This window comes from Suncus etruscus, chromosome 9 (assembly GCF_024139225.1).
Source record: "Suncus etruscus isolate mSunEtr1 chromosome 9, mSunEtr1.pri.cur, whole genome shotgun sequence".
NCBI classification, from domain to species: domain Eukaryota; kingdom Metazoa; phylum Chordata; class Mammalia; order Eulipotyphla; family Soricidae; genus Suncus; species Suncus etruscus.
The window spans coordinates 14,247,037-14,264,617 of NC_064856.1; the positions used below are offsets into that span (position 1 = coordinate 14,247,037).

The 17,581-nt window shown below is 40.5% G+C and overlaps 1 protein-coding gene across 2 annotated transcripts in view; it reads left to right on the forward strand.

Moving 5' to 3' along the window:
* PTPRA (protein tyrosine phosphatase receptor type A) overlaps positions 1-17,581 on the forward strand; it is a 145,130-nt gene that overhangs the window by 76,488 nt on the left and 51,061 nt on the right. Inside the window, exons 3-5 of one of the 2 annotated variants that reach the window (XM_049779161.1) lie at positions 4,683-4,761; positions 6,256-6,594; positions 14,199-14,225. In XM_049779161.1, coding sequence (XP_049635118.1) covers positions 4,683-4,761; positions 6,256-6,594; positions 14,199-14,225 — 445 coding nt within the window. The remainder of the gene's footprint in view (positions 1-4,682; positions 4,762-6,255; positions 6,595-14,198; positions 14,226-17,581) is intronic. The other variant, XM_049779162.1, reaches the window with a different exon arrangement.

Below are 17,581 nucleotides of genomic sequence, written 5' to 3' on the forward strand. Positions count from 1 at the left end.
TGTAATGAAATCTATTTTCTTTTAAGATGTTTATTTTTATGAAGTATGATACTCTTTAAAATTGAGAAGATAACAATATATAGACTATTAAAATTAGACTATATTTTCCCCCATCTTTCATGCATATACATTTATGTACACATTACAAAATTACTTGAGACCTTAGGTATATTTCTTTTTTCTTTTCTTTTTTTTTGGATGGGGGGTTTGGGCCACACCTAGTGACGCTCAGGGGTTACTCCTGGCTATACGCTTGGAAATCGCCCTGGCTTGGGGGACCATATGGGACGCCAGGAGATCAAACTGCAGTCCGTCCTAGGCTAGCATGGGCAAGGCAGAAGCCTTACTGCTTGCACCACCACTCCGGCTGGTATATTCCATTTTAAAATAATTTTTCTTTTTAAGCTTAAAAATGAAGGACTTGGGCCAGAATGACAGTGTAGTATTTGCCTTGCATGTGACTGACCCATATTCAATCCCTAGCACCCCATATGGTCCTCCTGAACCTGCCATGAGAAATTCTCTAAGCAGAGAGCCAGGAGTAAGTCCTAAATATAGCTTGATGTGGCCCAACAAAAACCAAAGACAGGACTTATTCATATATTTTGCTAAAATGGTTGAAATTTGAATACTAAACTTTGAATTAGCAACAATATGCTCTCTTATTAAGTATATTTTCTGTTTTCCTTATTGTTGAGTATTTATTTCTTTTTCCTTTTTCCTTTAAAAATATCTATCACTTTAGTTTTATGTTATTTACAAATGCTCAAGAATAGAAATCATAAAATTTCAGAAAAAATAGGATTTTCTTAAGATTTTTCTAGAAAAGAACATTTTTAGTTCTTTCCTTTAACTCTAGATAACATTGAATTCATATGGTTAATCTGATTTGGTAGTTCTCTTTATATTCCCTTAATAATGACCATGTCAGTACTTTGACATATACATTTTTTGCTATTGTTCTTTAAGTTACCTGTATGATTCTTCAGATTTTTCAATGCTAGTTATAATTTTTATATAGATAAGCTTTAATGTTAATATTGTTTTATTATGAATATTTTGTTGTTTATTTTCTTTCCAAAATAATTTTTAGACCAGATCACAGCAAAATCGAGCAGATTTACTTACCTCACCTCCACCCTCCATCACTATCTTACACAGCCACTGTTTATTTATTATGGCTGATGAACCTACATTGACAGATGTTTATTTTATTGTTTCCTAGGTTAGCTACATGCAAGGCATGTTCCTTAACTATTTTCCTTCATAGTTCTCTCTTATTTAAGTCTTTCTACCCTCCCCTAACTAACTAAACCATTAGAATAATTTAATTCTAATGACTTTTAAAGTGTATTTAGTAGGATCAGGAGAGATAGTACCAGTGATAGGGTGTTGCCTTGCGTGCAGCCGGCCTAGGACAGATGGTAGTTCGAATCCCTGCAGTCTCTAAGGTCCCCTGAGCCTGCCAGGAGAGATTTTTGAGGTTATAGCCAGGAGTAACCCCTGAGTGCCGCTGGGTATGACCCAAAAACCAAAATAATAATAATAATAATAATAATAATAATAATATGGGTTTCTTTTACATTTAATAGCTCTGTATTGTCAAATATTTTATTTTTACTTATATAACTCGGAGGGGGGCTGTATCCAGCAGTGCACTGAGGCCATCAGCACTGCCCCTAGGTAGTATTCTAGGGCATGCAATACTGGGGATCAGATCCAGTGTTTTGTACATTGTATGTACAAGACATGTTTCTGCTGCTTGAGGCACAACCCTGATCCCTGTTTTTGTAAATATTTTGCACTGCAAAATATTACACATGCAAAGCAAGCACCATTTCTGCTGTACTTTTGCTCCATCCCCCCCCCCCAAAAGGCATTTAATGTAAAATAATTAGTCTTTACAAATTCTTGTGGAAGAAAGTGTGTGCTATCCTAGTGTTGGATTATGGTCAGGTGGGGAGAGTGTAAAAGTGAGCAGATCTTGTGTACCTGGGAAAGAGTACCCCCTGGACTGATTTCTCTACTAAATGTGGTTGCTGATACTAGCAGGGGTTTCAGACTCACGGCCCGAGGGCCGTTTGCGGCCCTCCGCACAACATTTTGTGGCCCTGCCCTAGAGGAATCTTTTTTGGTTTTGTTTTGTTTTAGTTGTTTGGGTCACACCCCCCAATGTTTAAGGCTTACTACTGACTTTGCACTCAAGGATCACCCTGACTTTGCCTCCTGCGGCCCCCAGGTAAATTGAGTTTGAGATCCCTGTCTAGAGGCATACTTCAGGGATATATTTGAACCATCTGCATCTAGTTTGCCTCAAATTTTCTTTAATGACCCTTTGAGAGGCATGTCTTTGTTCCTAGAATATCATTTCCTTATTATATAACTTTCTATGTTTTTCTTTTTTATTTTCCCCATATTTTGCAGTGCCTATGCAAACAACAACTGGCCCCCCCACCTTTTTTAATTGTATTTTTAATCTCTTAAAAAAGAGCTTACTAAATTTTCTGTTATTGTATTAATGACTTTATTGGAGATACAGTAACTTTCAAAAAATATACTTGCTACTAAACTTTTTCTTTTTTTTCTTCTCTTCCATTATATTTTTAGTTTTTTTCTATTTTATATTTTTTTAATAACTTTGCTTTCCCTTATCTTGAAACAAATGTATTTTGATTAGTTATGTCAACTATACGATGCATTTTCTTTAAATGAAAAGATTTTCCAAAAAAAATAAAAACTTTCTAGGCTACAAAGATGGGGTTCTTTCAGTGTATTTCTCCCCACACATGTGATTTAGTGATAAAGCTTTCACTTGACCTGCATGAGGCTCTATCTCCAATATTGTTTAAAGGTTCTGTTAAAAGAAAAAACAAGCAACATAAAATTTGATTGGACAGATAAGCCACTATTACTGATAAGAATGTGTCAACCCTCTCATAGGTTTGAGGTATTTAAAAGGTAACACCAGATTCCAAAGCAATAGCACAACATGAAGGGTGTTTGCCTTTTACCTGACCAACCGGGATTCAATCCCTGGCATCCCTTAAGACCTCTAAGGCTTCCAGGACTAATTTCTGAGTGTGCAGAGCCAGGAGTAACCCCTGAGCATTTCAGGGTGTGGCCCAATGCATAAACAAAACAAAATAAAAGAAGATAATACATACATGGACAGTGTCTGCTTTGGGTTTCTTTGGTTATTTGGTTGGCTTTTTTTTGGGGGGTGGGTGGGCAATACTTGTCTGTGTTTTGGGCTGACTCCTGAAAGGGTAAAAGGTACCATACGGAGTTTTGGGGATAAAATCCTGGTTGCCCATGTGCTAGGCAAGCATGCTACTTGTCCTATATCAGCCCTTTTTTGTCTGTTTTGAAGGACAGTATATTTAAAGAAAGTCTGCCAGCTATCTTTATTCTTTTTTTTTTTTTTTTTAAATCTTCATTCTTCTTGTTCTGGGAACCAGAATATAGCTCAGAGGTAGAATGCCCTACCACTATGCTATCTCTCTGGCCCCTAAAATTTTTTTTTTTTTTTTTTTTTTGTCTATTTTGTTTTTGCTTTTGGGCCACACCTGGTAACATGCAGGAATTACTTCTGGCTTAATGCTCAGAAATCACTATTGGAGGATTCAGGTGACCATATAGGATGTCAGGGATCAAACTTAATCTACTTGCAAGGCAAATGCCCTATCCACTGTGCCATCTCTCTAAAATATGTTTTCTTATATGTATTCAATTTGGGAGTTGAATTCCTATGAAACTCTACTTTTTTTGTTTTGTTTTTCAGTTTTTGTTTGTTTGTTTGGTTTTTGGTTTTTGGGTCACACCTGGCAGTGCTCAGGGGTTATTCCTGGCTCTATGCTCAGAAATCGCCCCTGGCAGGCTTGAGAAACAATATGGGATGCTGGGATTGGAACCACTGTCCTTCTGCAAATGCCCTACCTTTATGCTATTTCTCTGGCCCCTGTTTGTTTGTTTGTTGAGGGGGCCACACCTGTTGATGCTCAGGGGTTACTCCTGGCTATGCGCTCAGAAATCGCTCCTGGCTTGAGGGGACCATATGGGACGCCAGGGGATCGAACCGTGGTCTGTCCTAGGGTAGCCCTTGCAAGGCAGATGCCTTACGACTAGCACCACTGCTCCGGCCCCTGAAACTCTTTTTTTTTTTATTGATTGATTCATTGATTGATTGGTTTCTGGGTCACACCCAGCAGCGTTCAGCTCCTGGAGACTGGGGGACCATATGGGGTGCCAGGAATCAAACCAGGTCCCTCCTGGTTAGCCGCATGCAAGGCAAACACCCTACTATTGTGCCATCTCGTCAGCCCCTTTAATTCCTATGAAATTTGAGTGTTAGACTCCTAAAACATGATTGGTCCCACATACAAATTCAATAACTAATAAACTTCTCTCCAAAAATTTTTTTGATGGGGTTAGAGTTAAAATTTTTTGATGGGGTTAGAGTTATAGTTCAGTGGGTAGAGCATTTTGTCTTGCATGCTACCAACCCAGATTCTGTCCCTGTCACCCAAACCCTGCCAAGATCCCTGAGGGCAGAGCCATAGTAAACCCAGAGTACAGATGGGTATAGCCCAAAAACAAAAATAACAAAAACCCCAAAAAATCGTCCTTGAGTAACTTGGACATAGATATAGGTTCTCACCTTACTTTGGTTTTCTATTTTCCAGATCAGCATGGATTCCTGGTTCATTCTTACTCTGCTCAGCAGTGGTCTGATACATGTCAGTGCCAACAATGCGACCACAGGTAAATTGTCATTTGATAGGGGTTGGTGTTTGAACAAATTTGCTTTTATATTTAATGACTAATTGTTTTTTTTGGGGGGGAGGGGCCACACCCGGTGATGCTCAGGGGTTACTCCTGGCTATCTGCTCAGAAATAAAATAGCTCCTGGCAGGCACGGGGGACCATATGGGACACCGGGATTCGAACCAACCACCAACCACCGTTGGTCCTGGATCGGCTGCTTGCAAGGCAAACGCCACTGTGCTATCTCTCCAGGCCAGACTAATTGTTTTTTAAGACCTAGATAATAGGGCCAGAGAGATAGCATGGAGGTAAGCTGTTTGCTTTGCATGCAGAAGAACGGTGGTTCAAATCCCGGCATCCCATATGGTCCCCCGAACCTGCCAGGAGTGATTTCTGAGCATAAAGCCAGGAAGTGACCCCTGAACGCTGCCGGGTGTGGACCCACCCCCCAAAAAAAAGACCTAGGTAGCATTAAGAAAAGAAAATTAGGGGCCGGGAAGGTGGCACTAGAGGTAACACCGAAGGTGGCACTAGAGGTAACACCTTGCAAACGCTAGCGTAGGACGGACCGCAGTTCGATCCCCCGGAGTCCCATATGGTCCCCCCAAGCCAGGGGCGATTTCTGAGCGCATAGCCAGGAGTAACCCCTGAACATCAAATGGGTGTGGCCCAAAAACAAAAAGAAAAGAAAAGAAAATTAATAAAGTTCTATTTAAAAGCAATGGGCAAGGGTTGTGGTAAGTAGTAAAGTACACAAAACATCTGAATCATACTGAAATATCAGCATTATTTTACATACCAGAGTCTGTAAATATGAATAAATCAAATAAATTATATGATTATTCCTAAAAAATAAAAACTACATTGTTGTTTAATACTCATATATACTAATTTTGAGAAACTAAGTGCAAAATCCAGCTTTCTTTTTTGCGGGGTGGGTGGAAAGGTTGTATCACACTAGCAGCACTCAGGGGTTCCTCCTGGCTCTGTGCTCAGAAATCGCTCCTGGCAGGCTCGGGGGACCATATGGGATGCCAGGAATTGAACCCGGGTCCATCCCGGGTTGGCCACTTTCAAGGCAACTGCCCTACCATTGTGCTATTGTTCTGGCCCCTAAAAATTCCATTTCTGGGCCCGGAGAGATAGTACAGCGGTGTTTGCCTTGCAAGCAGCCGATCCAGGACCAAAGGTGGTTGGTTCGAATCCCGGTGTCCCATATGGTCCCCCGTGCCTGCCAGGAGCTATTTCTGAGCAGACAGCCAGGAGTAACCCCTAAGCACCGCCAGGTGTGGCCCAAAAACCAAAAAAAAAATTCCATTTCTTTCCCCCTTTGAAACCATAGTTCCTTGGATCTTATAATAAGGACCCAGAATTAGATAAAAGTATATTGTTTTGTTTGATAAGCTTTATTAAGGCTTAGTGTGTTGTGCCGCATAACTTTTGAGCAGTTGCGTTCCTCTTGTGATATTTCCTTATTCTTTTGTGTTGTAGTTTCCCCTTCGGTAAACACTACAGGATCAATTAAAGCATCAACAATAGAATCTGTTAAAGAGACCAAAACTTCAAATCCTGCTTCTTCAGTAACGTCTCTTTCTGTGGCACCAACGTTCAACCCAAATGTAACTCTGGAGCCAACCTATGTAACCAATGTCAATTCTTCAGACTCTGACAATGGGACCACACGAACTGCAAGCCCCTCCTCTGTAATCACTACTGTTTCACCGAATGGAACATGGCTCCCAGATACTCTGTTCACAGATGCCAGCACAGAACCTTGGGAGGGGAACTCAAGCACTGTAGCAACCACTCCAGAAACTTTTCCTCCTTCAGGTACCAGAGATGGTTTTTATTTGCCCTCCTTTTGTTCTTTGAGTTATTTACCCTTATATTTGTATTTTTCTAGCCATAACTTTTCTTGAAATTACTGCCCAAGCAAAGTAATAAAGCCTGTATATAGGGAAATCTTAGACTATCTGTTGAACATAGAGTAGAGGAAAGGAAAATATTTCTGGATAATATCCTGCTTTGCATGGGATCTTGATTAGATTGGGGAGGCTTACATGTGCAAAGAAAGAAAAGTCATTGATGATACAAGAAAATAAAGGTGTAAGATTATAGAAACTGAATAATAGAATTAAGCACTGAAGAGGAAGAGATCCCTAGAGAATATGGGAAGAATTGGTTTTAAGATTCTTATCAAGTAGGGAATTGGAGGCCTAGCACCAGGGGTGAAATTAGTTTAGATGTTGCACCAGGATCTCAGCACAAGCCACTTTTCTTCTGTAATTAGTCCTAGTTGTAATAAAAATAACCCCAGATTAGAACCCCTTGCTTGGGTATGAATTCAGGTGAGAAAGGTATGTTTCTGATCTTAAACCTCTGATCCTTGGTCCATGAAAAGACTGGGGGTGGATGGGGAATCCCTAGAATGGCTCATGTGAAGAGTAAAGGAGATAATTATTCCCTATCAGCTATAAAATATCATCACTTTTGAGCAAAAATTGTTCCCACTTCTGGGTTTCATCTCTATGGTTCATAGTTCTCCCATATTTAATGGTAAACCCCTCTCTAGATAAACTGGCACTTGGATTATTGGTGAACAATGGGGGCATCACAAAATATTTGGTGGCTGAAGAGAGAGTACAGAGGTTCTTGCTTTGCATGTAGCTAGCCCTTGTTTGATTCTAGATGCTACATATGATCCCCTTAACATCACAGGAATGAACTGAACTCAAGGGCCAGGAGAAGCTCCTTAGTGCCACAGAGTGTGACCGAAACCCCTATCCCCCTCCAACCCCCAAATTAAGTTTTTGCTTAGTAAATGCCATTTGCTTACTTACATTGATAATATATTTGGGGGCGGATATGAATGTGATGTGGTATAATACGGTATTTTGTGTCATGCCTGCGCTCATGGATCACTTCTGGCAGGACTCTGAACCATATAATATGCTAGGGCTCAAACCTGGGTCACTCACATGTAAGGCAAATATCCTACCTGCTGGAACACTCTGGTTCCAGATGATGTCTTTTAGGTAGGCCTTAGAACCCAGACTCCATACCCATCTGCTTTAATCCCATATTTTCTACAATAAAGGCAATGCAACATGAATTTTATTTGATCAGCTCTGCGATATTCTTGCTGTGTGGTGATAGGCAAGTTTGATCTTTCTGTATCTATTTGTCTTCATCTGTGAAGTAGGAATGAAAAAATAGTGCTTAGCTGATAGAGGACCTATTAGGATTAAATTGATTAAAATATTGACAGTAGTGCCTAAACACATTATAACTTTTGTTTTTGGTCACACCTGACAGCGCTCAGGGGTTACTCCTGACTTTGCACACAGAAGTCCCTCCTGGTAGGCTCAGGGACTATATGGGATGCCTAGAATCAAACCAGAGTCTGTATGGAGTTGGCTGCTGCTGTGCTGTTGCTCTGACCCCCATATTTCCACTATTTTTTTTTTAAGTGTTAAGCATTATACCAAGAGTTTTATAGCAAAATCCTATTAAGTAGGTTCTATTTTATGTTGTATGGGTAAAAAAGAATGTGGGATCAAGGAGATATCTCAAAAGGCTAGTGCGCATGCTTTGCAAACAAGAAGCCTGGGTTCAATCCATGGCACCACAAGGTTTCCTGAGCACTACTGGAACAACCTCACTGAGTCTCTGGGTGCTTAAAGGTGTAACCCCAAAACAAAAGAAAGAGAATGAAGCCAGAACAGCAGGTAGTGTCTTTGCCTGACCTTGCACATGGCTGACTCACGTTTGACCTCTGGCATCCTGAATCGTCCCCCAAGCCCAACAGGGAGGCTCCTGAGTGTAGAGCCAAGAATAAGCCTAAGCACCTCTGGTTGTGGCCCAGAAACCAAAAAAATTGGGGCCACATTTTTTTCCTTGTTAATGCTTAGAGCTACTCCTGACTCTATGCTCAGGAGTCCTGGCCATGCTCAAAGGACCATATGGGATGCTAGAGAACCAAACCTTGGTACAAGGCAAGCATTCTATCTATCCCTGTCCTCTCCCAAAATGTTAGTCTTACTATATTGTTATTCTTTGTAATTACTTTGAGAAACTTCATTTCAATTATTTGCAAATACATCTGAATTAAGATGCAAATTGCATTTTTTTTTTTTTTTTTGGTTTTTGGGCCACACCCTGTGACGCTCAGGGGTTACTCCTGGCTATGCGCTCAGAAGTTGCTCCTGGCTTCTTGGGGGACCATATGGGACGCCGGGGGATCAAACCGCGGTCCGTCCTAGGCTAGCGCAGGCAAGGCAGGCACCTTACCTCCAGCGCCACCGCCCAGCCCCGCAAATTGCATTTTATACTGTGAATTATGACCATTGTGTAGGTAGGAAAGTAATAGTAATAAGTAAATAATAATAATAAAAATAATAGTAATAAGTGAAAAGTAGTAGTAAATGAAAAAGGTCTTACTTCACAGCCCGTGTTCTTTTTCTTTTCTTTTTTTTTTTTTTTTTTTTTGTGGTTTTTGGGTCACACCCGGCAGTGCTCAGGGGTTATTCCTGGCTCCAGGCTCAGAAATTGCTCCTGGCAGGCACGGGGGACCATATGGGGCGCCGGGATTCGAACCGATGACCTCCTGCATGAAAGGCAAATGCCTTACCTCCATGCTATCTCTCCGGCCCCACAGCCCGTGTTCTTAACGTCTATTATGCTTTTAAGAATTCTGTGGAAAAAGAAGAATTACTGTATTTTCTGGCGTATAAGACGACCCCCTAATTTTGCAGTTAAAACATAGGTTTAGACCTATATTCGCTGTATCAGTCCTATGCTGCAACTATATGTACCACAGTGAGCCAATCACAACAAGCAAAGGTTCAAAGGTTCTACTGTAATAGACTTCCTCTCTGACTCTGGCCAATCTGAGCAGGCTTTTGACAGTGTAGATTTGGGTCCAGAACATTGTCTAATTTGCATGCATAAAAAGCCTGCTTGGATTGGCTGAGTTAGAGAGGCGGTCCGAGCAGCCTGGCAGTGATTGGTGCAGGATCGAGTTGGAAAATTTGTTTTGTGGCAATATTGAGACAATTTACGTTTAGCGGCATATTGAAACATTTTTCGCGATATACTTGCTGTATAAGATGACCCCCGATTTTCGGTTGACTTTTTTTTTTTTTGTTTCAAAAGTCGTCTTATATGCCGGAAAATACGGTAGTGAAATGAGCTGGAGCACATGCCCGGTTTATAGATGCTCAGTACTAATGAACTTCCAAGCTACCCCAACTCCCAAGCACTGCCCAGTGTGGCCTCAGTATTCAGTATTGCTTTAGTGTCCCTCTCCCCCCACTTCTATGAGTATATCATGGATAGTTGTCTACATTAAAATTTAGTTGCTTAAGTACAAGATTGTTCGCTGTCAAGTTCTAATGACAGAGTAACAGCAGAAATATTTAGCTTAACACAGTAAATGGTTAGACTCAGCAGCACAATGAATGGCTTGACTATTTTGTCTTCCTTTTCTTTTACATTAACTTTTGCATGAACTTTTGAAGGCACTGTAATTATCACACTGGTAATGAATACCAGGGTTTCATGCAAGAAAAATAATAACACCACACCCTCAAGTGGCATTAACTTCCCTCCACCAAAGGCTCCCACACATGCCTATTCTACCTCCCCATCTCCCCTACTGTGATATGTATGGTTCCTAATAAAGATCAGTTTTCAAGTGAAAAAATGTAGGGGGCCAGAGTAATAGTACAGGGGGCAGACCAACTCAGGTTCATTTCCCAGCAAACTCGTATGTTCCCTCAAGCCCACCAGGAGTGTGGCCCCCAAACCAAAACTTGTTGGCTTAATTTAAGACTGTAGAGGTTAAATGGTTTACCTGAGATCTTAGGAGTATCAAGTAGCAGATTATACCTAATTTTCATATTTTTTTAAATGGATCCCACCATCAATGCTCAGGAATTACTCCTGGCAAGCTTAGGGACCAAATAGGCTATCAGGGATCAAACGAGTTTTGATCCCTTGCCATGTGCAAGGCAAATGCCATACCTACTGTACTATCACCCTTTCCCCTAAATTTTACATTAGTGGTATTTATATAATATATAGTCCAAATTTAGTCTTAGCTAAGAAACCAGATATTATACAATTAGTTTATTTTATGTCTCAAGAAACAGACTTCATTTCTTTCTTTCTTTCTTTCTTTCTTTCTTTCTTTCTTTCTTTCTTTCTTTCTTTCTTTCTTTCTTTCTTTCTTTCTTTCTTTCTTTCTTTCTTTCTTTCTTTCTTTCTTTCTTTCTTTCCTTCCTTCCTTCCTTCCTTCCTTCCTTCCTTCCTTCCTTCCTTCCTTCCTTCCTTCCTTCCTTCCTTCCTTCCTCCCTCCCTCCCTCCCTCCCTCCCTCCCTCCCTCCCTCCCTCTCTTCCTTCCTTCCTTCCTCCCTCCCTCCCTCTCTTCCTCCCTCCCTCCCTCTCTTCCTTGCTCCATTCCTCTCTTCCTCCCTCCCTCCCTCCCTTCCTTCCTTCCTTCCTCCCTTCCTTCCTTTCTTTCCCTTCCTTCCTTCCTTCCTTCCTTCCTTCCTTCCTTCCTTCCTTCCTTCCTTCCTTCCTTCCTTCCTTCCTTCCTTCCTTCCTTCCTTCCTCCCTCCCTCCCTCCCTCCCTCCCTCCCTCCCTCCCTCCCTCCCTCCCTCCCTCCCTTCCTTCTTTCTTTCTTTCGTGTTTATTTTGTTTTGTTTTTGCTTTTTGGGCCATACCTGGTAACTCGGGTTACTCCGGGCTATGCACTCAGAAATCGCTCGGGGCTTGTAGGGACCATATGGGACTCTGGGGGATGGAACCCCGGTCCGTCCTAGGTTAGCGCATGCAAGGCAAATGCTTTACCGCTTGCACCACTGCTCCGGTCCCTTCATTTTTTGTTTTTGCTCTTTTTGGGGTTTGATTTTTGGGTCACACCCTGCAGGGCTTAGTGGTTACTGCTGATTCTGCACTTAGAAATCACTCCTGGCAGGCTCGGGGGGAACCATATGGGATGCCAGAATCAAACTGGAGTCTGTCCTGGGTTGGCTGCTTGCAAGGCAAACGTCCTACTGCTGTGCTATCACTCCGGCCCCTTGAAACAGACTACATTTCACTGTTAACCTTTTTTTTTTTTTTTTTTTTTTTTTAATGTGGTAAGCTTAAAAGACTATATGTGTTAAGGATGCAGTTTCACAACTCTTTTAGTGTATGTTACTGTACCATGCCCACCATTGAATTACCAATTATCCCTTCACCACATTTATTGGACCTCCTCCAGACTTTCAACCACAGCCCGCTCCCTGTTATCACAGCTTTAGTTATAAAATCTTTAGTGATAAACTTATATAGTATAGTAAAATACAAGAAAAATTTTGGTATATACCACCATCTTCTCCAGTTATTGCTTCATCATTTTAGTTAAGCCTTTTGGGGTTTGGTTTGATTTTGTTTTATTTTTTGGGGACCACAGGACTTACCTCTGGCAGCACTCAAGGGACCATATGGAATACAAGGCAAGAAATGCCTGACTGCTTGTTTGTTTGCATGCTTATTTGGTGGGGGCAATTGAGCCACACACTCCTGGCATGCTCCAGAAACTGTATGGGATGCCAGGGATTGAACCCAAGATGGCTGCATGCCAGGCAAATGCACTATCCGTTGTGCTAACACTGGCCCCAATAATTTGTACTTTTATGACCAAGCAAATTAACCACTTCTTAGCTTTTAAGTATAATGTGATAGACATTGATGTTGGTCGAACCAGGACTGGCAACATGTAATGCAAGTACCTTAATTCATGTACTATCTATATGATGCTCAAATACAGTTTTTTTTTTTTTTTTTTTTTTTTTTTTTTTTTTTTTTGGTTTTTGGGCCACACCCGTTTGACGCTCAGGGGTTACTCCTGGCTATGTGCTCAGAAATCACCCCTGGCTTGGGAGGACCATATGGGACACGGGGGGATCGAACCGCGGTCCATCCGCTTGCAAGGCAGACACCTAACCTGTAGCGCCACCTTCCCGGCCCCCAGTTTTTGTTTTAATTTATTTTGCTTTCTAAACCACACCCAGCAGTACTCAAAACTTTATTCTTGGCCCTGTGCTCAGGGAATCACTTCTGGCAGGGCTGGAAAATGAAGTGCCAAGAATTGAACCAAGGTCAGCTACGTGCAAAGCAAATGCCTACCTCTGCTGTACTCTGGCTCCAATATACTTAAAATGTCAGACTTACTATGCTGTTATGAATTCTTGCTTTTTCTTTACTATTTAAAGCTGTACCTTTATCATATATTCAATTGTGATTCATATTTAAATTTGTGGATTTTAGTATCTGATAAGATGAATCATTCCTTATAATCTTATTTTAAAAAATTTTTGCTGGTAATTATTTGGGGGGGCTGGTTTTTGGGTCGCACCTGGTGACATTCCAGGTTTACTCCTCATTCTGTTCTCAGAAAGAGTGGCTGGCAGGCTTGGGGAACCATATGGGATGCTGGGAATTGAACCTGGGTCCATTCTGGGTCAGTCGCGTGCAAGGCAAACACCCTACTGCTATGCTCTCTCTGGCCCATGCTGGTAATTCTTGATTTGCTTTCTTATCAACATTAGAATCAACTTATCTAATAAGAAAAGTTATTTTTTTCCATTTATTTAAATTGATATTGGGGATAGAAAAAATCAGCTACCATAGAAGTGATCTTTACTTTTCAGGTATTTTAAATCTTTCAAGTGTTTTCTTACTTTGCTCATTTCTAGTGTTACTAAATCATGATAAAAGAATATTGTGAACTCTTTCTCTATTGTGAAAAATTTATAAAGGGTATTTCACAACCCTTATGCAAAAGGTTTTCTCTGTATATATAGAGTTTGGTAAGTTCCAGTTGAATTTTCTGACCTATTATTATTTAGGTGCTTTATATAAACTTAATTTTGCCTTGTTGTATTTTTGCTTTTGTTTTGGGGCTCTACCTAGCAGGGTTTCTAGCTCTGAATCCAGAAATTAACTCCCAGTTTGCTCAGGAACCATTTGAGGTGCCAGGAATTGAATCTAGGTTGGCCTTGTGCAAGGCAAGTGCCCTGCCTGCTGCATTATTGTTCTGGCCGCAGAGCTGTTATATTCTTTAATTCCAGAAACATAGAGACCTCATCTCATTGTGATTATTTTTCTCTTTGCATCCTTATACACACATATATGTATGCAGTGTTGCTTTTGTACAGGAAGAGAAGGGCAAACTACTAAGGTTTAACATATCTGGGTGATCTTGTTTCCCATTTGTTGGAGGGTGCCTCGTTCTAGCTATAACATATATATGTTATATATATACATATATATATAAAGAGGAAAATATTAGTATTTCTGAAACTTGTTTTCTTTCCTTAGCTTGAATAGTAATGTTTCTCTTTATTCTGAGAATGAATGTTTCTATTTTTCACTTACTATACAGGTAATACTGACTCAAAGGACAGAAGAGGTGAGCCATTCACCTTATCTGTTGTCCCTTTCACAGTATTTATTATTGGTCCATGTCTCCTCTGCTCATAGTCAACTGTGACATTGTGTATATGTGACTGTTGTGTGTTTAACTTCCCTTAAGTTATTTACATTCTAACCTAATAAAGGAGTAACAGAAACAAGTATTTCATTTGTTTTAAAATATAGACTATGAGTTTAATAACTATGTTGTATTTTTGTAAGTAATAAGTTAATATTACCCTTAGATGATAAAAAGCCCTAATAGAGAGACTGGAGTGATAGCACAATGGGTAGGGCATTTGCCTTGCACGTGGCCAACCTGGCTTCAATCCCTGGCATCCCATATGGTTCCTCCAAACCTGATAGGAATAATTTCTGAGTGCGAGCCAGAATACAGTTGGTATGGCCTAAAAGCAAACAAACAAAATATTCTAATAAAAATTTTATAGTTTTAATGTACATATACACACATATATGCCCATGTTCAGTTTTTAACTTTTAGGTCATAATTACCTTGAAATATTTTGCTTTGTGTTACTCGTGCCCCCCCCCCCCCCAATTATATAAAATGTTAATTCTCTGTTCCTCTATGTTTTTTTCCCCCAGATTTTCAGTCCTCTAAGCAGGACTGCTGAGTCACTCATGACCAGAGAACAAGAGTATGTGTGTACTCACTTTGAAGTGGCATAGGAAACAAGGATGTAGCTCAGTAGTAGAATGCTTGCCTTGCCTTGCTGAGGCCGTGGCTTTGATCCCTGGCATTAAATAAATAAATAAATAAATAAATAAATAAATAAATAAATAAATAAATAAATAAATAAATAAATAAATAAATAAATAAATAAAAACTGGAAATGATGGGACCAGAGAGAGAGTACAAAAGGCAGGGCTCTTGCCTTGCACACCAAATTCTGCCAGGAGTGATCCCTGAGTGCTTAGCCAGAAGTAAGCCCTGAACTTCCTCAGGTGTGGCCCCAAAACAGATACAAAACAAAACACCTGTGTAACATATTTTGCTAAGGACAGTTGTAAAATAGATCTTAAAGATCTTGAGGGGCTGGAGAGATAGCATGAAGGTAGTGCGTTTGCCTTGCATGCAAAAGGACAGTGATTCAAATCCCGGCATCCCATATGTCCCCGAGCCTGCTGGGGGCGATTTCTGAGCGTAGAGCCAAGAGTAGCCCCTGAGCGCTGTCAGGTGTGACCCCCCCCCCAAAATAAAATAAAATAAAATAAAATAAAATAAAGATCTTGAGAGGATAAAAGTGAATCTATTGTTTTATTTTTTTAAGTGAATCTACTTTTTTTTTTTGGTTTTTGGGCCACACCCATTTGACGCTTAGGGGTTACTCCTGGCTATGCGCTCAGAAATCACCCCTGGCTTTGGGGGGACCATATGGGACATCGGGGGATCGAACCGCGGTCTGTCCTACGCTAGAGCTTGCAAGGCAAACACCTTACCTCTAGTGCCACCTTCCCAGCCCCGTGAATCTACTTTTAAAAAGAGGGGGATGGGGCCGGAGAGATAGCATGGTGGTAAGGCGTTTGCCTTTCATGCAGGAGGTCATCGGTTCGAATCCTGGCGTCCCATATGGTCCCCCGTGCCTGCCAGGAGCAATTTCTGAGCCTGGAATAACCCCTGAGCATTGCCGGGTATGACCCAAACCCCCCCACACACACACACACACAACAAAAAGAGGGGGATCATGAGAGAAAAAAACATTCAGCATTCTAATAAATGGTCCTTGCACACACACACACACACACACACACACACACACACACACACACAACAAAAAGAGGGGGATCATGAGAGAAAAAACATTCAGCATTCTAATAAATGGTCCTCGAATTTGAAATCTTAGTCTAGTTTACAGGTTTTTTTCATCATAATCTTCCACTTAGCAATCCTACTTTTTGGGATTTTCCCCCGATTTTAATACTTAATTATGCATAATTTCCTGCATAATTAACTGAATTATTTGAAGATTTGAAATCTCACTAAATAATACGCATTTGAATCATAGAACTGATTGCTATGGTCCTTTATAAACTATCCACATGCCACAGTATTTATCAATGAACAATGGAGAATTAGCATATCATATACAGTTTTCTAGCTTTAATTTATTATTTATTTATTTTGGTTTTTGGGTCACACCCGGCGGTGATCAGGTGTTACTCTTGGCTCTACGCTCAGAAATCGTTCCTGGCAGGCTCGGGGGGCCATATGGGATGCTGGGATTCGAACCACCGTTCTTCTGCATGCAAGGCAAATGCCTTACTCCATGCTATCTCGCCGGCCGCTAGTTCTAACTTTTTAAAACACAAATTCAATTACTATTGTGTCTTCTCTGTCAAATTCAGTTACCTGTTTCTTACTGTCAAATATAGAGTTCAATATATTTATATTGAAGTAAGGAAATAGGTTATCTAAATAAGTAAATTATGTTTTATACAGATAAATACAGATAAATTAAGGATTACCCATTGTTGTCAGTAGCCTTGTACAAAGTACATTTGTACAGTACTGACTAATGTTTTATTTTTTGTTTGGGGGCCAGACCAAGATATATTCAAGGTTTATTCTTGGATCTATGCTCAGGAATCTTCCTGGCTGTGCTTAGGGGACCATCTGTGGTGCTAGGGATCAAACTGGAATCAGCCACCTATAAGGCAAGCACCTTAACCCTTATACTATTTTTCCAGTTCCTAATGACTAGTGTTCTGATAGTCAAAGCAGAAGAGAATAATAGAGGAAGGGAGGTAGATAACTTTTGTTTCCTTCTTTTGAAATACTAGAAATAATAGTTCTTTCTTTAAGGGTTGACCCACGTTTGCTCTGCCACACAAATGCCAGAGATCCAGCCTGGGCTTCCCTACATGCATTCACAGCCTGTTGAACTCTCCAGTCTAATATTTGTCCTTTTGCAATTAGTTTTGCCTTTATAGCATTTTTACTAATACTATATTTGTGCAATATAAAATAATACATTCAGTGTATTATAGTATTATCTATGAAATGTCTCTTCACTGTGAAGTAAGGGGTCACTATTATACTCTCCAATTGTTAGTCTTCCATTAGTTTTATTAGTTTTATTAGTTTCTTATAGGAGAAACAGACTCTGAGACAAATTCACACAAAACAAATTAAAATTTTTCTTGTAGTCTCTGGGGAGCAGTAAAGGCAGTAATTTTATGTAGAGGGAGAAAATGAGATGCACTGTGGTCAGAGCCAAGGCAGCAGAGATTGCAGCCTATCCCACAGGAAGCTCTGTAGCTGAAATGCGGGAGTGGACAAGGCTATTCTTTAGGCCAAGGGCAGTTCCTGGGGAGGAAGTTGGCTGAAAGCCT